Consider the following 25,361-nt stretch of genomic DNA (forward strand, 5'->3'; position numbering starts at 1 on the left):
GCTCAGTTGGTTAAGCGACTGCCTTCAGCTCAGGTCATGATCCTGGAGTCCCTGGATCGAGTCCCACACTGGGCTCCCTGCTCGGCAGGGAGTCTGCTTCTCCCTCTGACCCTCCCGACCCTCCCCCCTCTCATGTGCTCTCTCTCTCAAATAAATAAATAAAATCTTTAAAAAAAAAAAAAGAATTGACATAGGCTATGGAAGAAAAGGAACAGGGTAATAAGGTTGAAGAATGCTGGACTGGGGCATAGGTTGAAGCTTTTGTGAGGTTGATTATAATAACGAGATTGAGTTAAAGAAGGTGGACAAGTTTGTACTATTATTAGCTAAAGCCAAAGTATCTCACCATAATTGCAGATTAGCTTATTTTATCAACCTACACACAAAGTGTCACTGCAATGTTTGAGACCAATGGAATAAACAAAATAGAAAAGGGACTAATTTTTTTAAATAATGTATTAATATTATTACTGAATGCACTAACAAGCGGCATAGAAAAAGCAACAATCCATTAAATGATTAAATCAAAAACATTTATGCCATGGAGTAGTGACTTAGCTAACAGCTCTAAGACAAAATCCCTGAAGAGGAATATTAGCAGAATGTTATTTTACAAAGAAGCACTAAAACAAACTCCTGGTAACAAAATATTCAACTTGGTATATTTGCAGTTGAAAAGAAAAAATGGTACTATGTAAGGCACTGCATAAGTGTTCATTGATGGTACAGCTGCACCAACAGAAAGGTATCAAGGCTTTACATCAAGAGTTTGTCCTAAACACCCTGAGTAACACGTCACTCCATTCCATTCAAAGATCTATATTCCATATTCAATGATGCTATCAAAATAAATCTAATAAAACCCAAGCTGCTAGAGTCCTGCCTGATTTCAGTTTTATGGAAAGAAAACCTATTAGAGCACAACATTACTGTTATGTTAAAAATAAAATGTGTTTTGAAAAAGTTTATATTAGTCACCGTATAGTACATCATTAGTTTTTGATGTAATGTTCCATGATTCATTGTTTGCGTATAACACCCAGTGCTCCATGCAATATGTGTCCTCCTTAATACTCATCACCAGGCTATCCCACCCCCCCCATGCCCCTCCCCTCTGAAGCCCTCAGTTTGTTTCCCATAGTCCACAGTCTCTCATGGTTAGTCTCCCCCTCTGATTTCCGTCCCCTTCATTTTTCCCTTCCTTCTCCTAATGTCCTCCATGCTATTCCTTACATTCCATATATAAGTGAAATCATATGATAATTGTCTTTCTCTGCTTGACTAACCCTAACATAGTATAATAAAATAAAATAAAGAATAAAATAAAAAAATAAACATACGGACTGAAACACAGACTTTTCAGACGGGATGAAACAACATGGTCCACCTGTATGCTGTCTTGTATTAGCCTATCTTGTATAGTAGACAGTTTCCCCAAGTTGGAGATCTTAATGGCAGTAAGTAAAACAAAATACAGAACCGTTAGCAAATTGAGGGATGCTCTTACCTCTAAATTCTAAGATCTCATGAAGCTAGTAAAACCCTTTAAAAAGTCAATTAGAGAAAGACATGTATCATATGATCTCACTGATATGAGGAATTCTTAATCTCAGGAAACAAACTGAGGGTTGCTGGAGTGGTGGGGGGTGGGAGGTATGGGGTGGCTGGGTGATAGACATTGGGGAGGGTATGTGCTATGGTGAGCACTGTGAATTGTGTAAGGCTGTTGAATCACAGACCTGTACCTCTGAAACAAATAATACATTATATGTTAAAAAAAAAGAAGAAGATAGTAAGAAGGGAAAAATGAAGGGGGGGAATCGGAGGGGGAGACGAACCATGAGAGACGATGGACTCTGAGAAACTGAGGGTTCTAGAGGGGAGGGGGTAGGGGGATGGGTTAGCCTGGTGATGGGTATTAAAGAGGGCACGTATTGAATGGAGCACTGGGTATTATAGGCAAACAATGAATTATGGAATACTACATCAAAAACTAATGATGTAATGTATGGTGATTGATATAACATAATAAAAAAATTAATAAAATAAAATATACTATAATACTGTAATCAAAACTCATCATAGATTTCCAAACTCATCATAGATTTCCATATTCCATATAGAACATGTTGACAATTTTGACCTAATTCTTTTTTTTTTTTTTAAAGATTTTATTTATTTATTTGAGAGAGAGAGAATGAGAGAGAGCACATGAGAGAGGGGAGGGTCAAAGGGAGAAGCAGACTCCCTGCCAAGCAGGAAGCCGGATGTGGGACTCGATCCAGGGACTCCAGGATCATGACCTGAGCCGAAGGCAGTCGCTTAACCAACTGAGCCCCCCAGGCGCCTGACCTAATTATTTTCTTACACTGTAATTTAACTGATTCTTTCTAACAAAGCAACAATAAAAAAATTCAATAGCTCTTTTTACATATGTATTTTTTATAATTTACTAAATGACAAGTTTAAAATTTAATAATCCAACTATTATCACTAATCTTTCATTCAGTTACCATTAGGTAAGACACCAAGCATTTGGGAAAATGTCAAATCTGTGTCTTCAAAGAGAATCAGACAAAAAGTATTCAGGTAGAAAAGGAACGTAATTTATTATGGAGCCCTCTACAAATAAGATCCCAATGAATTTAAATAGGATTTGCCTTAAAATTTAACACACTCATTTAAAGACAGAGTAAAAAGTCTTACAGAAACATGTAGTCTTGGCAACCAAAGGAAAGCAGAGGTCAGAAGCCTCGAGAACTGCTGAAGAAATCTGAGTGTTTTCTCTTTGTCCCCCAACATTATCATGAACAAAGAAGATACAAACCAGTCATGGCCAGCATAAGTCCCCTGCAGGCAGACTGAAAACCACAGTTAAGGAACTTTTGCAATATTTTATCTTAGAAGATGAAATATAAGAACTCCATTAATACTCATTTCCAGGATCCTGAGCAGGAAAGAGATATTGATACCTAGTCCTCATTTTATCTTCAACCAATTTACAAGCTAATGTGCTGTTTACTTACATAAGTAAAGGAGGGCAATGGCACTAGTAAATGCAGAAAGAACTATCTGCTTTGTGGCAACATTTATTCAAGTCATTAAAATCATAGTACCACTTCTTTCTCTGGATTAGGTTACCTGCTAAATTACTAACATAATCAAATATTTAAAAATCCATACATTTTTAGAATTCAGTAATGCAAGTGGTTCATATGCTTTTTTCCCTTCAAGTCAAACCTATTTCTGAAAAATAACCAATTCAAGTAAAATAAATGTATGTTCTATTGTTATTCTAGATTTACTCACTCTAGAATACTCTTATTCTAGATATACTAAACCTATTTTTAAAAATTTCTTATATGTATCTGAAAATATAGCCTAATAACTTTACTCAGTTTAAGATTCAATAAGTAAGACTGAATTTAGTAATTACTACACAATTTAATAAAATTCATATTTAAAATACAGAATACTATAAAGGTACATCATAACGAATCAGCAATATAGGTTAAAGTATTATTTTATTAAAAATGTGTTAAGGTACCCTACCAAAGAACTATGAAAAACACATAATGTTCAATTACTGTGAATCCACTCAAAAAGGATACGAAGAGAAGATTTTACGGGAGCTTGCTGCTGTTTCAGGAATCTCTCACAGTGCTTTAAAACCAAGGTAAGATCATTTTCTGCACTGTCTTTTAACAGGTTGAGAAACTTGCCATATCTACATTAAAAGCCCACAAAACATACAAAATGAAAAACATCAGGCTCTGCATTGCAAATTCACTTTTTAAAATCCATCAAGCATAGTCCTCTTGAGATCCCAAGGTTTTAAGTTTTCTTTTACTTCTAGAACAACTATGCTACACAGAACACTTACAGGGAGAGCTTAACACTCAATATATGTTCCTGATAATTATATTTGGATTAGCAGTAGTTATCTGGTAAATACTCACAACTTTAAAGGAAAATAAAACAGTAATGAGAGAACAAAATGTAGATACTGTAGATAAGAAGAATACAAGCATTTTTTCTTGAACTTAATCTAAAACATGCAATGTTGACAGGTTAGACTGACTGAATGTTAAGTCTAGAAGCAATTTTAGATTTCACCTAGTCCAAAGGTTTTGAAAGGGAGCACTTCCCCTGCTGGGGCCGCTTGGGAAATTCATGGGGGCATTTTTTTTTTTTTATTCTTATGTTAATCCCCATACATACATCATTAGTTCTAGATGAAGTGTTCCATGATTCATTGTTCGTGCACAACACCCACTGCTCCATGCAGAACGTGCCCTCCTCAATACCCACCACCAGGCTAACCCATCCTCCCACCCCCCTCCCCTCTAGAACCCTCAGTTTGTTTTTCAGAGTCCATCGTCTCTCATGGTTCGTCCACCCCTCCGATTTCCCCCGCTTCATTCCTCCCCTCCTGCTACCTTCTTCTTCTTTTTTTTTCTTAACATATCATGGGGGCATTTTTGATTGCATAGTGACTGGGGGCACTAACGGCAGTTGGTGAGTGATGGTCAGGAGGTTAGATGTGGGACAGTCCTGCACAACCACTTGCAAATGGCTTGCCTGTTATTTGCATGGGTGAAGAAGCTATTCATAATAATTTGAAACCAATTCTGCTTTATATAAGATCATATTTTTTTCTATATTTTTTATGATACACTGAATGCAACTATGTGTAAATCAGGGAAAGACAGTACTTTCATTGTTTGAAGCCTAAGACTTGTTCTCCATTTTGGAAAGTCACTTTGCCAGTGGCAAAACTCGAGCAGTATTTGAAGCACCAAGACACCATCAGTCTCTATTTGTGGCTGCCAAAGTCACAATGATTCTATATGGTTGACAGCTATGTCATATACTGTAGTTGGGCACAAACATTTCATTACAAATCACTTTCCATTTACTTCTTACCAATAAGACATTATATTGAATTTTAAAAATATGTGACTAGCTTGCTCATGTTATCTATGAATTCCATTCCAGAATAGAAATTGGACATTACAAAATAAAAAGCAGATATAGGGTCACAAAACAATGAGTGACATGCTTTATGTGACACAGATGGATTAGCCAGAATTACTATCACACTTTTCATTATAATGCTATGAATTTATAAAAATAGTCATTTTAAAAGTTTCCATATGCATCTTTTTTATAATTGATTCTAAAGATTACCCACTGAAGTAGGATGGAACTGTTAAGATCCCCATTTAATAAGCAAGAGAGGAGACTCACTCCTTAATTCACAGTCTGCTGTTTAGCTTATTTCTTTTGAAAATTACAATTTGAGACCAAAAATTCAAACTACTATAATTGGTTTATTCATTTTTAACTTCAGTGTCTATCCTTAAGGTACTTTTGTACTCATCACCATAGTTTGACAATTAAAATCTATTATATTTTAGAAAATGGCATGATTGTGCTACCAATGTGCTGATTTTTACAATGCATTTTTTTTTTTTTTTTTTGGAAAAAACCTGTAGTCATAGAGGCTTAAATACACTGTAATTAGCCTCTGAAATGATAATGAACCATAACTGATTTACCAGCAGAGGTAATTTAATCATGTGCCAATATCCCCAAAACAAAATTATTATTTTCTGAATGATAAACTCTGTATTTAAAGTACACAAAATAGTCAGTTGTTAAATACTATTAAGCACATATCAGGAAGATAAACAAATTCTAGAAATGCGCAAGGGAGATATTTCCCTATAATATACCTGACAGTCATTTTAATGCCAAGCTGCTGCACAGATGAAAGACTTTCATTCTTCACATTTGCATCAGTAGCTAAAAACAAGAGAAAACTGGGTTATAAAAATGTAAAAAGTCTGCATAATAATCACATTTTAATTGAAAATTGATGAAAGTAATATTTTTACATATTTTAATGTGAATTTTGAAAACACTGATGGATTTGTTCTTTTAAGAGCTGTCAGTTATATTTTCAAAGAAATTAACAGGAAACTTTTTATAATAACTTTTCTCCTATAAAAATCATTTAAAAGCATATTAAGTACAAAACAACTAATTGTAGTTTTAAAGCAATCTATTTTTACTTGGGTCCCAGAACACAAAAGCTATTAACCCCAAAATGATCTAGAACATTGTACTTTCATCAAGCAATGCATATATAAGACTTTGAATTACAAATACGTGTAAGTATGGCTGTTCACTTCTTAAAGATTTAAACATGAATGTCAAGAAGGTATAATCAGTGTACTGCTTATAATGTATAACAATATATGAGGGTGGAGTCAACAAGGTTCTTCCAGCAGGAGGATTTTCTTTGTGGAGTAGGAGTTGTGATCTACCAAAAATGAAGAGGCTATATGGTACAGAGGACAACAAGAGTGGTTGAAAATTTGGATTAGGTCTGGAGAACATGGATGATGCAGCTAACAGTGAATGCTCAATAGCATCATTAGATAGCACTGAGGGTTCTAGTTGTAATTTTCAGTTTTGGCTAAAGAAACTGTAGCATGCATGTGCATATACACACATACACACACACACACACACACAATATTAAGGGAACTGTCCAAAATCACATATCTAGTGGTAACGAGGACTAAAAGCTGGGTTTCTCATACTCATGCCAGTAGTTTGTTGTTTTTTTTTTTTTACCTTCTATTACACACTGGTGCATCTCATCCTATCCGTATGATCTACTTAACTTGTGGACTCATTCATTCCTTTTAATACACCCTTTCTGATAAAATAAGTGTGGAGCACCATGCTAGAAGCTATGGGGGATAAAAGATAAATCATACATCATGCCCTAAAAGAACTTTCCATGTAGTGCCAGAGATAAAATTCGTATATAGATAACTCTGATAAAGATGTTTTAAGGACTAAGTGGAACAAGAATGGTACAGATAAAGTGTTATGTGAATTCAGAAAGAGAGAGAGATTATGAAGAAGTGGCACTTAAACTGAACCTTAAAATATAGCTAGACTTAAGATCTACAGAGATAAGGAAGAACAACAAATTAAACATCACTGTTATCAAACATCTACTCAATGGACCAGCAATAATTCATCTTTTAGCACTCTTAGAGGTAACGTACCCTGTTTCTTCTAGTCTCATGCCCCAGGAAGCCCTCATAATTCCAGCCAAACCAGACCGGTCTTTTACCTACCTACACTGGTAATTTTCTTTAAAAATAAATTAATTAATTAAAATAAAATGAAATAAACTTAAGTGCTCAGTTAATTTCTTGACAAGCTATATCTGAGTTTTACTTATTCAGATCAGAACACAAACTTAGCAGTATTGTTACATTTGGCCTATAATGAGCAGTTATTTTTTATATATCTTAGAATTCCTCCCTATTTATAAATCTAACTGTACTAATAGATTTACATTCTAGATGTAGAAATTGCTAAGGACAGCTTTGCCCCATTTATATGAGCCAGTATCTTTCTCCTAGACAAAAAAAAAAAAAAAAGACTTTCCATTACTTTATACCAAAAACATACATGTCACAAATTATTCTCTCATAAAATGGCCAATTTTTAAAACTACTAATCATCATTCATATGTTCACCATAATGTCAAGTTCTTAGTCTTATCAACAGCATTTTTAAAAAGTCAGTCATAATTTAAATAGCTTTACCAATGTCCACTACAACACAATCAGATTAAATTCATTTGGGTAGTGACCAGGAAGTTCTTTCTGTGTCAGTACCTGAATACAATTATGGTGATCCTATATTTTATTATTAATTGTATTTTAGTCTCCCAAGTTTAAATAATGTAAGACTTCAGTGCTGCAGTGTTGGTTACACTGGCTGAGTTTGCAAAATTTAAGTAGTTTCAATAAAATATTTTGGCTTTATATATTTCTAGAGCCATGAAATAGACCTACCTCCTAGCAACTATCATAACAGGGTATTATAAGATTGATTTTTTAATTAGTAATATCATATTTTATTGAGGTATACCTTACATTCAAAGAAATATAAAGATCTTAAATGTACAGCTTAATCAATTTTGACAAATGCATACAAGCTGTATAACCCAGACCCCTCTAAGATATGGAATATTTCCATCATCTAGAAGTTCCCTCATGCTCTCTTCTAGCCAATTCCTGCACATCCTTCTTCCCTAAGCCAGCCACTGTTCTGATCTCTTTCACTGTTAGTTTAGCTTTACCTAGAACATCATATAAATGGAATCACACAATATGTACCTTTTGTGTTTTTTATTTCACTTAACACAATGTTTTGAGATTCATTCCATATTGTAGCATGTATCAATCGTGCTTTTTTTTACGAGTAGTATTCCATTATGTAAATATGTTGAAATCTGTTTATTCAACATATATCCTGAAATTTATTTTTTTGGGACATTTGTGTTTCTTTTTTTCAGACTTTGACTTTCATGAATAAAGAGCTCTGAACATTCTTGGGCAAATATCAAAGGCGAGCTATCACTTTACACCTATCAGAATGGCTAAAATAAAAAAGATAAGTAACAAGTGTTAGCGAAAATGTGGAGGAAAAGAAACCCTTGTACACTGTTGGTGGGAATGTAAACTGGTACATCTACTGTGGAAAACAGTACGGAGATTCCTAAAAAAATTAAAAATAGAAATACCATATGATCCACTAATTCCACTATTAGGTATTTACCCAAAGAAAATGAAAACAAACACTAATTCAGAAAGATACATGCACCCCTACGTTTATTGTAGCATTATTTATAGTAGCCAAGATATGGAAGCAACCTAAGTGTCCATCCGCAGATGAATGGGTAAGGAAGATGTGGTATACATATATATATATATGCACACACAATGAGTATTATACAGCCATAAAAAAGGATGGGGTAATGCCATTTGTAACAACATGGATGGACCTAGAGGGTATTATGCTAAGTGAAATAGGTCAGACTGAGAAAGACAAATACCATATTATTCCACTTATATATGGGGAAAAAAAAGAACAAACAAAAAGCAGAATCAGACCTATAAATACAGAGAACAAACCAGTGGTTGCCAAAGGAGAGTGGGGTGGAGGGTTAGGCAAAATGGGTGAAGGGGTTTCAGTTATGAATGCATAAGTCATGGGGATAAAAGCCACAGTATAAGGATTATAGTCATTGATATTGTAATAGCAACGCATGGGGACAGATGGCAGCTACACTTGTAGTGAACACAGCATAATGTATAAACTTATTGAATCACTATGTTGTACACCTGAAATTAAAGTAACACTGTGTGTCAACTATACTCAAAAACAAAACAAAACAAAAAACAGTAAAGTTCTTCAGGCTGAAGAGAAATGATACCAGATGAATACACAGATACATACACACACAACACACATAACACATGTACAAGGGTATAAGAAATTGTAAATGTATGGGTAAATATAAAATAACTTTGCTCTTGTTTCTTAATTTACTTAAAATAATTGACTCAAAGGAAAAACAATGTAAAAATAAAATGCATAGAAAAAACAGCACACAGGAAGGACAAATGGAAATAAACTTTTGTAAGGTTCTTACGTGAAAGACATGGTAATTCATAGTAGACAAAAATATCAAAATCATAGATAAAATTTTAAAACATCAGTAATCATGTAAATGGGCTAAAAACACCAATCAATGGCAGAAATTCTCAGACTGAATTAAAAACAAAGCAAGATGCAACCATATGCTATATATCTTTAGATGCCCTTTAAATTAAAAAACATGATATATTAAAGTTGGGAAGACATATTATACCAACACTACTTATAAGAAAGCTGAATGTCTGTATTATTATCAGACAAAATACACTCCAGGGCAAGGAGTATTATAGATAAATGACTTTTTTTTTTTTTAAATGATAGCATGGTCAATTCATCAAGAAGAAAAAGCAATACTAAATATATATTTACCAAATTGGAAAACTTCACAATATATGAAGCAAAAACTAAAGAATTAAAGGGACAAGTAGATGAATATAAAATAATAAAGGGAGCTCAACACCACTGTATCAGTATTTGGTACCAAAAGCAGACAAAAATTTAGAAATTATCTAGAAAATCTGAATCGCAGGATCAACTAAATTGTCCTTATTGGTTATTTATAGAACACTGCAACCATCAACTCTAAAATATATACCTTTTCACTTGTCAATGGAACATTTACTAAGACAGAACATTTATTAGGCCATAAAAAGTTTCAAAAAAATTGGAAGAAATTAAATTATACAGAGAATAATCTATAAACACAATAGAATTAAAATAGAAACCAGTAACAAAAAGATATCTGGAAAATCTCCAAATACTTGAAAGTTAAGCAACACACTGCAAATTAATCAAGGTCAAAGTAAGCTAGCAAGCTAAATTAGAAAATATTTTTAATGAAATGATAATTAAGACATTTCTAAACATGCTTTGGGAGGCAACTAAAGCATTGCTTAGGGGAAACTTTATAGCTCTATATACTTTTATTAGAAAAGAATAAAGGTTTAAAGTCAATGATGTAAGCTTCCATCACAGAGGCTAGGAAAAGAAGAGGAAATTAAACCTAAAGTCAGCAGAAAAAAGAAATAAAATATAACAGAAACCAAAAAATACAAAATAAAGAAGCACAGAGGATATCAATAAAACCAAATGTTGGTTCTTTGAAAAGATCAATTATATTGACAAATCTCTACCTGGCTTATAAAGAAAAAAGAGAAAGAGAAAACAAATTATCAGTATCAAGAATAAAAGAGGAAATATCACCATAGATCCAAGAGACCCAAGAAGAAATAAAAATCTGAAGAGTCTTACATTTATTAATGAAGTTGAATTAATATTTAAAAAGCAGACCATGAAGAAAACTCAGACCCAAATGGTTTAACTAGTAAATTCTATCAAATAAGTAAAATAATAACAATCTTGCACACTTAAAAGGACAGCATAACCAGATCCCCAAACAATTCAAAGACATTAAAAGAAAACTAATGACCAATATTGCACATGAATATAAATAGAAAAAATATTTTTAAAGTATTAGCCACTCAAATTCAGCAATATATTAAAAGGATGAAGGATCATGATTAAGAAGAATTCATCTCAGAAATGCAAAAATCAATGTAAAACTTTTCCCCTAAGGATAGGAACAAGTAAGTTGTATATTCCTGCTTATATACTCAATTAAGTTTTAACAAAATATAAAAGCAATTCAATGAGCTAAGAAAGCTTTTCAGGCAATTGTTCTGGAACAACTAGATATCAGAGAAAAAAATATGTAAACCCTTACCTCACACCATACACAAAACATAACTCAAAACTGATTATAGACCTTCAGGTAAAAGGCAAAGTATGAAGTATAGAAGACTATCTTTATGGACTCGATGTAGGCAAAGATTTTTCTGAGCAAAACCCTGAAAGTACTGATCATAAAAGAAAAAAAAAATTGACAAACTGGACTTCATCAAAATTGATCTTCTACTCATCAAGAGACACTATCACCCACCCGTGGAAGAAGTTTTTTTACTTTTTTAAAATTTTATTGTATTATGTTACGTTAGTCACCATACAATACATCATTAGTTTTTGATGTAGTGATCCATGATTCATTGTTTTCATATAACACCCAGTGCTCCATGCAGCACATGCCCTCTTTAATACCCATCACTGGGCTAACCCATCCCCCCACCTCCCTCCCCTCTAAAACCCTCAGTTTGTTTCTCAGAGTCCATAGTCCATCAAGAGACACTATTAAGAAAATGACTAGATAAGCCACACAACGGAAAAAAATATATGCAGTATAAATTAGACAAGAGATTGTATCCATAATTGTTATATAACCACCACCTATAACTCATAAAATGTCATGAAACCCATACAGAAATGATGGCGGTGAGTGAGAAGCAAAATACTTGCAAAGACATCTCAAAAGAAGTGTTCAACATCATTTGTCATCAGGAAAATGCAAATTAAAACCACATGGAGATAGTACTGCACACCCACTAAAATGGCTAAAATTTAAGACTGAAAATACCAAGTGTTGGTAAGAATAAGGAGGAACTGGAACTGTCATACATTGCTGGTGAGAGTGTAAAATCATACAACTATTTTGGAAAATGGTTTGGCAATTTTTCATAAAGTTAAACACACTTCTACTCTCTGATCCATGAATTCCACTTCTCTGTATTTATATAAAGGATTGATTTTTATAAACGATTACCAGAACAATTTTAATTTAGATTAGATGGTAACACTTAAAATTCTAGTACAGATAAAACTGGATTATTAAACATGAGAAATATTTATCTTCATTAATATATAGATCTGTGTGCTTGTAATACTAATGTTCTTCTTCTGGAAAGTATAATACAGCTAAATATCTTAACAGTAGTAGGAGGAATGTGCAGTGGGCTAATGGTGCTAATAATGAGCCTTCCTGATGCCATTGTATTCTATAGATCAGGGTGATTTCTAGGAGAAGATGCTGACCTCTCTATCAATGAAGAATGGAATAGTTAAGGATCAAGGTGAGGGGAGTTTCCCAAAAGGACTATGACACTCATGTTACATGATTCAGGTTCTTAGTTCTTTCCCATGGAAGGAAAGAATCGTTCCAGACTGATCTAGCTGTCTGCCTGAGGAGTCCTTTTAACTTTTCTGGGGTTGTACAAATAATTTCCCAGATCTATTCCTTCTCTAAAAGTTTATGTTTCTGTATATTCAGAGTAGAAACTTAATTCTGCACATTTCAACAGATAATAGTTCCCAATAACAGCTGTACATCAAAATTCTCTGAGTTTTTTTAAAAGTAAAGATAAAAAGACTCCACTCCAGACCACTGAATGATATTGCTGAGAGTAAATATCCAGTCATTTGTATTTTTAAAGACCTCTACAGCTTATTTCTTGTGCACTGAACTTGAGATTCACATTTAAAGGAATAAAAGTAAAGTTTATATATAGTTAAAATCAGATAGTAATACTCTACAAATTTCACTTAAAAGAATGTAGTAGTTAAATCTTTAAAAAGGCTTTTAAATGAGAATATATGGGGGTATTAGGCATACCATAACAAACATCAAATATCCACTCAAAAAAACCTCAATATTAAATAGATATAGGTGAGAGTAGTGTGAATAAAACCCCTTTGAAAAAAATAACATTTTCCAAGCAGGAATGCAGAAGTCAGAAAATAGTTTTCTATTTACTAAATATTTTATTAAAAGAGACACTTCAATTTTAAATTTGTTTGATATATGACAACTTGACAAACAAACAGATCTTGGACTACAAAAGTTCGGTGAAATAATCTTTTGTTATACAATCTGGACTAAATACAACTTACGAAGTAGGAACTAAAATCTTCATAAATAAAACAAAATTGATGGGATAAAATAAATAAAATTCAGTGATAAAAATGGATGTCTTCAAGGGACTCTGATGTATCACTGGTAACCAGTGACTTACTGAAATGTGCACATCTCTGTATGAGATACTTTAATATAGGTGCTTAACACTGAGTGAATGAATAGATAAATGAATAAATGAATGAACAAGAAACTGTACTTCGTATCAAATGGAGCAAGTTGGAGATGGAAATAGATAGGGACTTAAAAATATTTTCTATACATTGAAATTAAGTAACAAATGGACGATACAACTCCCACTCCCTGGAGTCACTGTGAAAACTATAACAAGGGGCGCCTGGGTGGCTAGTTGGTTAAGCGGCTGCCTTCAGCTCAGGTCATGATCCTGGGGTCCTGGGATTGAGCCCCGCATTGGGCTCCCTGCTCGGCGGAGAGCCTGCTTCTCCCTCTCCCTCTGTCTGCCACTCTGCCTACTTATGTTCTCTATCTCTGTTAAATAAATAAATAAAAAATCTTTAAAAAAAAATTAAAAAAAAAAAAAAGAAAAGTATAACAAGTTGGGGCACCTGGGTGGCTCAGTCGTTAAGCGCCTACCTTCAGCTCAGGTCATCATCCCAGGGTCCTGGGATCAAGCCCCACATCGGGCTCCCTGCTCGGTGGGAAGCCTGCTTCTCCCTCTCCCACTCCCCCTGCTTATGTTCCCTCTCTCACTGTCTTTGTCAAAAAATAAATAAAATCTTAAAAAAAAAAAAAGTATAACAAGTTGCTGATAAAAAGTCAACCAAACAATGATACCTGTAGCATCATACTTACCCTACTTAATGTCTAATTTAATCAAAGCATTAACTATTTGAAGTAACCAATCCATGTAATTGTAAATATAATGGTCTCAGAACAAAATGAGTTGGAAAAATTGACTTAATATTGACTGAAATTGCTCACTCTGGTAATGCAGTCTATTCTATTTTTGGTTTGCAAAGCTAGCACATAGGGCAGTAGAAGAAATGAAATCTATTCTGCCTGGCACTTGGCTAATGGTGTGGAAAAAAAATTAATTTTCAGAAGAGTAAAGAATTTTTCCACTGGAATACACTTCCATGGTTAGAGAAGCAGTTACTGCTTGGCTGTTTACTGATTCTTCTGAAGCCCTACTATAACTGTTATAAAGTCAAAGAACTCTCACCACCCAAAGAAGTCAACCGGTCATATACTCTCTTCTACCTCCTTCCTTTCCCAGAGTCAGTCTGCAGATTCTGTTACTTCTCTTTTAACATAGGGTTTAACTATCCATTTTATTCAATTCATACAGGCATAAAATTCAATTTCTTGTGGCCACGTTACTGTAAGAGTATCAGCCTCCTAATTGGCATAGTCAGCATTATTTGGGAAAAAGGATTTCTTTCCATGTCTTTATGCTATTACCCTTTCCTGCAAGACTCCCCTTCTCCTATTTTTTCTTTTAGCCATACTAGAGCCACTCCTCTTGCTCCATTATCACTTTTTCCTCTTGTCTTTCCTGACAGCACTAGTCAACACTGATCACTCTTTCCACCAAACACCTATGGCACTTAAAACAAAAACCCTCATTTGACAATAACCCAATTCAAATACCATACTTAAAGGCACACTGCTTGAAATAAAGCAGCCAGCTGGAAAATGTCAGTTTTCTTTCTTTATTTTCTCTTACTAATTGTTGCAATTTATTTAATTCATCATTTTAGGTGTATGCATTATTTCCCCTACTTGGGGATAGGCTAAGTAATTCAAATTATATACTTCCTTGCAATTATTAAGCATACTCACAAACATGCGCCATAAATGGAAGGTGGAAAAGAGTGTATTTGCTGAATATCCAAAGAAAGTATAAAAGGTGTTTAACAATATATATTAAGTTTAAAAGTATTTCAATAGTCAAAAGGTGAAACAATGCAAAATTTTCTGATTTCTTTCCAACCTTTTGATTAGCAACATAAAGAGTAAAGGTATAAAATTAAAAATATTTCCTACCTTTAAAGGAGTACTTAATTCATCATTTAAAAAAGGAATTACATTAGGAAAAAAAAAATCCCCAACTCATTCCAGGGAATTGAACCAACAAAAAATTAACATCGGTTAAGATTTGGAAAGATACCTATATAGATTTACAAACTGCAAATGTGCAGAACTTTGTTCATTCCTCTTTCTTTAAGGGGATAAATAGCTAAACTAATTTGATTTTTCCAGATCTGCAAATTTTATACTAGATTGGAATCCTGAGGGAACTAACAACAGATGGATGATTGTGTTATTCTAATCTCAGCTACCTTAGGGTTTAAACAAGATGTCATTTTTAAAAAGACAATCAATTTCTCATTTTAAGAAACATGAAAAAACATTGAATATATCTATCCAGCATTTTCTTTTTTATATCAAAGCATGGTTTTTATTTATTTAAAGTAAATAGAGTGGAATTTTATAATAGGAAATCATTGTTCCACCAGCCAAAAAAAAAAATAAATGATGAAGGGTGAGGATGTCTTTAGCCATGGGAAGAAAATGATATTAGCAACAAGCTTACCATATCATAACAACATATATTATACAATCAAGAAACAGGAAGCCACCTTATTTTTGGCTGTACTCTGAAACTCCAGTGGATAGCTATTCATTTGGAACCTTTAAAGAATTTAAATTCACATTTGGGGTTTATCTGCCTAGATAATACATTCAAAAGAGCCAACATCTGAGAACTCCCTCATCATAATTTAGAAATTCAACAGAGGGCAGTGAATGTGTACACACTGAGCAATTAGTCTTGCTGAGTATTTAGACGATGTATGTAACATAATGTTAATTTTAGATTATTTACAGAAAATATGATCCAACAGAACAATGTGCCAAGCTGCAGAAATTGAGAGATTATAATGAAACTAGGGAGATACCCACTCTGGCCATGCAAATCTCCATAATTATCACTTTTTATTTCCTCTCATACTCATAGACTTGACCATTAATCCCTGTATCTTTTCACACATATTTTCAGGTTTACTCATAGTGTTACAATTTTCTTCACAAATGCTTTTCTTCAAAACTCTCTTCACAATTCCTGTTGCTTCCTCTGTACCTCAGTTTCCTCATTTTAAAAGTGATGATTATACCTACTGCAAACAGTAGTTTTAGGGTTGAATAATATAACACACATCAAGTTCTTCAGCACACTATTTAGCTCACAAGAGGTGCTCAGTAGGTATCAATTCCCTTCACCTACCTTAATCTCTGTTTAATGCTACCTTATGTTTTCCTCTCATTTCTTTGTTCTCATTTTCTTATGTTCTCTTTTATCCCTTTGCCAAATTTGCATTAAAGGTTGCTGTGTAAATAATTAGGTATATGTTCATATGTGTATTTGTAAATGTCAATATATTTAGAATTGTTACACTAATGAATACAGATGCTAATGAAACAGTATATATTTTTAATTCAATAAAGATATATCAAATACTATATTAAAGATACAAAGGAGTTTGAGACCTAATGGAATAATTTAAACTAGCCACATACAATATAATAAATATCAAAATGGTAGTTTAAAGTGAATACAACGAGTGCAGAAGAGGAACATCTACTTAGGAGTAAGAGGGAAGGGAACATTTTAGCTGCAACATTATAGTTAAGTTTTACATTATCATATGGGGAAAGAAAAGCTCATCTAGAAGGAATAGTAGGAACAAAGGTTCAGTGACATGAATGCATAGGAGGCCTTTGATCAGTGGTGGCCAGAAGGATAGGCTGGGTCAGACTGGAAGCATATATTTTTCTTTTTAAGGAAATAGGACATTTAGTGTCTAAATTGAATAAATAATTAAATGATGATTTCTTCAGCAAACAGAGAAGTCATGTTACCCTTTCAAGGAAGAGGAGCAGTATCCCTTGATTATCTATTTTCATGAGTCTCTGCTACTTCTCTGCTTTCTTCACAATTTCTTTACCAACTCTCATGTCCTGGGGATTCACCTTTGGCAGATTTCAGTTCTGCACTCTAGTTCATCCTTTACACAGTCACTTAAATAATCTTCCTAAAGTACCGATGAGTCAAGTAAAGCTTTTGCTCAGAAATCTTAAAGGGTTTAATCTACTGCCTATTAAAATTAAGACAAACTGATTGATACAGTTTATAAAGCCCTCCTCCTCATTCTTTTAGCTATTCTTTCTTTTATTTGTCAAATATTTCTTAACACTGTCATTCTAGTTGCAGAGGATATGACAGATAAGACGTGAAAACTACCCTACAGGAGTTTACTGTCACATTAAGACTTTAAGTTGGAATATGAGAAAGACATGACAGATGCATATTGGCTTTATAGTCTAAGCTGATGATTTAGCAATATATATTTCCAACCCACACCTTTCCCCTAAATTCCAGATTCAAATATCCAATGTATAAAAAATGTCTATTTAAATGTATAACAAGTATTCAAAACCTAACATAAAAGCAAGCTCTTCATCTCCTCTCTCAAACCTATTTCTCCCTCATTCTTCCCCATCTCACTGTATGATAATCTAATCCTTCCCGTGGCTTGGATCAATGACTTGGAGTCTTCTTTGATTCCTTCCTTTCTCTCACATTCCACTGTCGATCTGTTACTCAATTCTGTTGGCTCTATCATCAAAATATACCCAGAATCCAAATACTTCTCACGATCTCCCACTGACATCCTCATCCAAACCACTGCCATTTTTCATCTGGATCTTCTCAACAGCTTCCTACTTCATCTCCCTGTCTTAGCCCTCTGTCCTCCCTTCAGTCTTTGCTCAACACAGGCGCCACAGCAATCTTTCGTAAAAACATAAATCAGAGCCTGTGTTCCTATGTTCAAGACACTGCAGTGACTTTCAAAAACCCTCTATCATCCTTCCTTCTCTGACTTCAATACCAACAATGCTTCTCCCATACTCCTGGTCAGCCATACTCGTCTCTTTCCTGGTCACTAGCTGGAATTCTCCTCTCCTGAAAGTACCTACATCTCTTGCTCCCCACTTTGCTAGTCCGAACATGATTAATAATGTAACCCCCATCCCCACCTAGCACTCTCCAGCCCTCTTCCCTGCTGTGTAGTTCTCATTTGCTGCCATACTATTTGATATACTAAAGTATTTGTTTATTGTCTGTCTTCCCACCAGAAGGCAAGATTCTTTCCCTCTTTTGTTTACTGCTGTGTCTATATGCTTATAAAAATTCTATTAAATAGTAGAAAACTGTAAGTATGCGTTTAATAAATGAATGTATCTTTGGGTGGGGGAAGGGAGAAGCTGGCAATGCTGCTAATAGTTTAGTGTTCCTGAAAAATAAACAGAAGGCATGGAGAAAAAGACACGATGCCAGAGAGGAAGAAAAGGGAAGGGAAATGTAAGGCTTTGGGTATCAAGGTAAGAAGCTTAGACTTTATGTAATGGTCAATGTTGATCCTTCCAAGGAAGGATCTTCCTTGTACTTCAAGGAATGAGTAGGTCAGATTTGCACTTCAAAGGTCACTCTGAGAGCAGCATAAAGGATACCTTTGAAAAGAAATCAGATTCTAATCAGCGACAACTGGAAAGGATGCTGTTGTAATACCCTAGGCAAGAAGTAATGGGGGCCTGAACAAAGAAGTGATCAATTAAGTAGATAAATCTGAGATCTATTAAGAACATAGAATTAACATAGTTTGCTAATTGAGAAGAAAATATGGACTTAGATCATTATTCAGTTTCTGGTTTAGATGGACAGTAGATGATTGTATTGCCCAGCAAAACACAATGTAGAAAAGGGTATATGTTAATAAGGTATGATGAAGTGAGGGCCTTGCTGGACATTTGGGGTTTGAGGGTTTCTGTAGCACATCCAGGTGATGTTTACCTTTTAAGCTGCTGGGAATACCACAATGTAGTAGATCTCTGAATAGAAGATGTGAATTTTGAAGTTATCAACATATGAGGTAGGTAAAATAGTACAAACAAATGAGATCCTAGAGGATAGTGGATAGAATCAAAAGAGAGGAAGACACTGCCTTAATGAAAAACAACTTTTGATGGGTAGACTGGAAAAAAAAAGCTCAAAAAAGAGTTAGAAAGTTACAAGAAAACCCAGACACTTGCACAGAAGAGACTGAAAGATATCTATACTGTATATGGCACCAAGTGAGAGATTTTTAAGATGAGAAACCTTGTGCGTATTTTTAATCTAATTAGACAGCTCTATGAAATATTATCTATTTTTTAGATAATTAAGTGCTTTTCAAAATTCAAGATGCTTAAAACATACCTGTATATTCCACTGAGGGGAAGTAGCATTCAGATTGGCTATCGGAGAGATGAAGCACAAATTTTTCAAGCAATTCTAGTAAAGCTGTAATAAACAAGAGAATAATTAGGATATTAAAGGTCAAGAATAATACGTGATAATGCATCTCTAAAGTCACAGACTAGTAGATAAAAGTCATCTGAACTTCTTCACAGTTACACTCTTAAGGGGGTCCAATTCAAAACACAAAGCACTTTAATAATGTGTTTTGTTAACATAACAATGTTTTTGATGTAAATTAAATTTTATTTGCTTCACTGAGAACCTATTCAATGTAAAACTGGAAAAGAATCATCTGTTATCTTTAGATTCTCTAAGGATTACTTCAGAATTCGCTAAATGATTTCGATACAGAAATAAAATCATCACTAATTAGGCTATAATATCTTATCATCATTATTCACACATGCAGAAAAAAAAATTATCTAAACTCCAAGACCACAATCAAGGCCTAACTCCCTTCCCTTTCAAGACCAGGACATATTATGTGTTTTATACACTTTGCAACTTTATATCTGTTTAAGGCAACTGGATCAAAAGTAAGCTTGCCAGCAGTTGCGTGGAGGGAAAGATGCATAGGTAGAACACAGGATTTTTAGGGCGGTGATACTCTTCTCTGTCACACAACAATGGTGGGTGAATTTCCCCATTATACATTTGTTAAAATTCATAGAATGTGCAAACACCAAGAGTGAACGCTAATGTAAACTATGGACTTTGGATGATAATGATGTGCCAGTGTAGGTTCGTTGATTGTAACAAGTGTTATCACTCTGATGTGAGGTGTTTATAGTGGGGGAGGTTGTGCATGTGTAAGGCATAGCATGTATATGGGGACTCTTCATACTTTCTGTTCAATTTTGCTGTAAATCTACAATTACTCTAAAAAAGTTTATTAATCAAAAAAAAGTTGGAAAAGATGCCTATCTTTCAGTGAAACAGTAAAGAACTGTATCAAAAAAAAAAAAAAAGTAAGCTTTTCTCTCTCTGGTTTAGAAGGAACAAATGATTCCTGGACTGGACTGATAATGCCACTGTGTTTGCATTTACCACTCTCAAAATGTATATAATCAGATGAATTATACTTAATATAGAATCCAGAATTGGTTTTTTGGAAATATATCTATAAAGTAAATGATATGCATACACAGTATATATATATATATAAGTATAAGTATATAAGTATAAGTATTATAAGTATATATATATATATATATATATATATATATAAAACAAGCAAGCTTAAGTCACCTTTTAAAACTGCGTTACATTCAGGATATTGACTCTGACCTGTATTAACTAAATGGACCCTTTTTTCATATCCAAGTGCATTTTAAGCACATAAGTCATAAAGGAAATTAGTGTTCAACATGTGAAAAATGTACAATCAAACAGGAATAACATGTGCTTTCCAACAACTGTAGCTCTGACAAGCTACATATCACAGTTCTTTAATGGCTTAAGATAAAAACAAAACTATTCATATTCTGATTTCAAATTAAAATAAGTATTAAAAAGTATGAAAATATAGTAATGGAGAGTCAGAAAGGGCAACAGTATTGTCAATTATTTAAACTTATAGTTGTTTAATGGTTCTATCTTTACATGCATAGGGATAAATTCTCTCACTCACAGAAAAATCTTTCAAAGTTTTTACCTATGAATCTATACATAAATAGCCCTTAGGTGAGAGCTTTCAACCTCCATGTGTTTGTTTATGTTAGTTAATATAGAGAGGAAAAAATGAAACAAGACAAAACCAGAGAGGGAGACAAAACATAAGAGACTCTTAATCTTAGGAAACAAACTGAGGGTTGCTGGAGGGAAGGGGGGTGGGAGGGATGGGGTAACTGGGTGATGGACATTGGGGAGGGTATGTGTTGTAGTGAGCACTGGGTATTATAAAAGACTGATGAATCACAGACCTGTACCCTTGAAACAAGTAATACATTATATGTTAATTAACTGAATTTAAATTAAAAAATTATAGTCTTGAGATTCTTGAGATTACAATTTTTTAAGAATATCTTAACGAATTTTAGAAAATCATTCTGAATCAAATGATAAGAATAAAATGTGAGATACACATTAGTAACAAAGATTATATAAAAAGAATTTTAAGTGGAAATATTCATTTAACATTATAATTATTCTCATTTTAGCACAACCGAATGTTTGCTACATGCTATGCATTGAAGTAAAGTGCATGAGTTAATGGGAAAGGTCAAAGCATACTGCTAAGCAATTCTTTGAATCCTATGCCCAGAATCAGGTTTAGCCATCAGACAGATACCTAAACACACTTCAGTGAAATAAAAAAATTCTTTATCACATCTGTGGAGCTAAACACAATATAATTTGAAACTTAAGAGTTACCAGACTAACTGCAGACTTTGCAAAGCACACTATCTTATGGCAAGTACTGATCTTGAAATGCAAAACTATGCCATTAGATCCATACACTGGAGGCTTTTAGATTAACTATTTTTATACTTTGTATGCAAAAATTACATCGCCAAACTATCTGGAGAAGGTTCTGGACTTCTACTGATTCCAATAGACTCATTTTGCCCAGCAACCCTTATAAACAGCACTATGCACTTCCCAATATTTTGAGGGATAGGCTATAATCATGGAATAATACTAAAAACTGATCTACATACGGTAGTTGAACCCGTGGCTAAAATCTCATTGGCACATCTAACTAACCAAACAAGTGTAGCTGAACTTGCATAATTACTAGAGTGGCTACTTATCTCAGTATGACCAACCACTTCACTCATTGTCAATTCACTGAAAATTCCATCATCTATAACTCAAGGAAATTAGTTCATATCATGAAACGCTTAACTTTAAACACAAATTAACTCTAGAATACTACTGTCCAGAAAGTAAACCATAAAATATTCTTTTCATCTTAAGTGGATCTTTTTATTTCAAATGATAGACCTGGAATTTCTAGAAAGGATTTTAGATTATAAGCTGCCTCCTTTTAAACATATTTATTCCATGGGGCTGGACTATGACACAGACTATAAAAACAAAATGTATAAGATATATGTGTATGTGTGTGTGTGTGTGTGTGTGTGTGTACATACAAACTACAAAGGGACACGGGTTTATCTCATGAGGAAACACTGAGGACAGATTGTTCAGGGATACTTGGGTATTGACTAATTTCTCCCTTGGCACTGCTATCACAACAGAAGCTGGTTCCAAAACTAAGGCAGCTCAGTGTTTGTAAACATGCAAAATTTCTCCTGGATTCATTCTTTTTTAATTCTTTTTTATCTTGTATCACTGCTAGCATATCATCAATCATAAGATAATTGCAATAGAGACCCAATTTTTTCCCAATCAATCCATCTTGCGTGGAACCACCAGAGGCTTGTTCCTTGAACACTTGCTTATTCAAGAACTAAATCATGGCTCCCATCTCCCTACCCCATGAAGTTAACACTATACTCATGGGTTTCAGGCACTTTACAATCTTACTGCATCCAACCATATCCACTTTTTATAGAAATTATAAGCACAGTCAGACTATTTTTCTCAATCTTCTCAAGTAGTTTATATTCACTTTCCTCTATATTTTTTAAGAAAACTTATTTTGTATAATTATAGAGTCTCAGGAAGTTGCGAGGATAGTACAAAGGTAGAGGACTTCTTTTATCCCTTCATTTAGGATAGATCTGCTGTTGACAAATTCTTCATCTGAGAATATCTTGATTTTCTATTCCTGGAGACTATTTTCAATGCATAGAGAATTCAGATTAACAGTTCTTTCAGTGCTTGAATGTCATGCCACTTCCTGTCATCTTTTCTGGTGAGAGGTCCATGGTCAACGGTATTGATTTTCCCCTGTAGGTATGATGTTGTTTTTCCTTCTCTGCTTTCAAGATATTTTTGTCTTTAGTTTTTAGAAGTTTGACTATATTGTGTCTTGGTGTGGAATTCTTTGGGTTTCCCTGTTTGTGGTTCTTGAATCCATACTTTTAGGTTTGGGTTTCTTGATAAATTTGGAAAGTTTTTAGCTATGTTTCTTCAAATACATTTATAGTCCTAACCTCTTCCCAGGTCTCCAATGACACAAATGTTAGACCTTTTGTTATGGTTCCACAGGTCTCTCGGTCTCTGTTAATTTTTTGTTTTGTTTTGTTTTTCAGTCTATTTCCTCTCTGTTGATACCTTCAAGTCACCAATTCTTCCCTCTGTCCATTTTATTGTTGAACCAATCCATTTAGCTTTTTATTTTGGTTATAGTATTTTGACTCCTAAAATTTCCTTTTGGATTTTATTTCTTTGCTGATACTTTCTAATTTTAAATTTGTTGCATGTGTGAGACAAACACATGTGTGTAGGGGAAGAAGGAGGTCTGGCCTTTGTTACCACTGAGTGATAGTGAAAATCCTTAACTCTCTAAGTCCCCTCTGATACAATCCTAGCAAGGAGTGGCAAGGGTGTCCCATTACTGCCAGGTTAAAGATGGAAGTCCAGACTGTGCCCAAGTCTTGCTAGCAGGATTTTCTGTGGTGTTTGGCTGGATTAAAGTGGTCACTTTCTATAAAAATGTGTCCTGATAGACTACCCCTTTCCTGGTCCTTTTTGCTAGAGAGTATGCATTTACTGACCCCACCTTTTTATCCTGTATCTGATGGTGTTCTTAATCACTCATTCTAGGATATATGAGGCAAAAAGAAAATCTAGGGAATTCATCTCTGAGTGGCCAATAGATTATGTCACTATTCTCAGAAAATATACTTTCTCCAACAACAAAATATAAACATTTTTATTTCCCACTTTTAATTTTATAACAGTTAATATGAAAACCATAAAGTATGGCTAATAAGGTGGACAATTTTAAATTACAGCTTTCAAAAAAATCTACCGTATATTTCCATTAGAACCTTTTTCTTAGACCTTTATTCAAAATAATGCTAATTTAAAAATGATGATTTTTAGAAAACATACACACATATAAATATTTGAATATAAAACAATTTATTTGCTAGTTTAGGAAACAGCTATTCCCTCACAATAAAATTTCAATTTCCTTAAGAATGACTAAATTTACTTGGCTAGATGTGGCACAGTTTCAAAACATGTGTCAATAAAAAAGTCAATAAGGTTTCCAAAAATATAGCAGTATGGTATAGTGAAAGCTGGTGAAACTGAGCAAATGGTTACCTGGGTAAAGGCAGATCAGTGTTCCAACTGCTTACCAAGACCTCTTAGTTTAAAAAAAGTTTAGTAGTTTCTCAGATTTTAATATTTTTTGGCAGTTTTTGTGCTGCCTACAATTTTACTGTCATTAGGAGGTGAGGGTCGGTGGGCCTCTTCCTCCACCTTCTCTCTGGCCCCCAGCTTCCCGGCATTTCAGATTATAATTTTTGTTTTCCAGGATCATAAGTTTCTCAGAAGTCAATGGACTTCTGGGGTCAGTATTATATATTCTAGACATGTCAACACTGATCTTTAGGACACACAGCTTTCATTAATATAATATTCATACCAAAAACACCACAAAAATTAAACAACATACTCACCACTTCCACTGAGTATATCAGGTTTGGCCTTCATCATTTTACAAAATTGTCTTCGGCAGTTTTCTATCCACTCAGTTTGTTTATCAGACATTTTGAAGCGTAATAGAAGTTTGCCAAGATCACTGTCTAATAAGAAACACAACATGTTATATTATTATAA

The 25,361-nt window shown here is 34.0% G+C and overlaps 1 protein-coding gene across 4 annotated transcripts in view; it reads right to left on the reverse strand.

Moving 5' to 3' along the window:
* TBC1D32 (TBC1 domain family member 32) overlaps positions 1-25,361 on the reverse strand; it is a 165,866-nt gene that overhangs the window by 25,201 nt on the left and 115,304 nt on the right. For 3 of the 4 annotated variants that reach the window (XM_081828885.1, XM_081828887.1, XM_081828886.1), the window contains 5 exons: positions 25,202-25,327; positions 19,617-19,700; positions 5,739-5,808; positions 3,612-3,727; positions 2,707-2,861 (listed from right to left, as the gene is read on the reverse strand). In XM_081828885.1, coding sequence (XP_081685011.1) covers positions 2,707-2,861; positions 3,612-3,727; positions 5,739-5,808; positions 19,617-19,700; positions 25,202-25,327 — 551 coding nt within the window. The remainder of the gene's footprint in view (positions 1-2,706; positions 2,862-3,611; positions 3,728-5,738; positions 5,809-19,616; positions 19,701-25,201; positions 25,328-25,361) is intronic. The other variant, XM_081828888.1, reaches the window with a different exon arrangement.

Source organism: Leptonychotes weddellii, chromosome 8, assembly GCF_054177405.1.
Source record: "Leptonychotes weddellii isolate Sample4059 chromosome 8, ASM5417740v2, whole genome shotgun sequence".
In the NCBI taxonomy this organism is placed as follows: domain Eukaryota; kingdom Metazoa; phylum Chordata; class Mammalia; order Carnivora; family Phocidae; genus Leptonychotes; species Leptonychotes weddellii.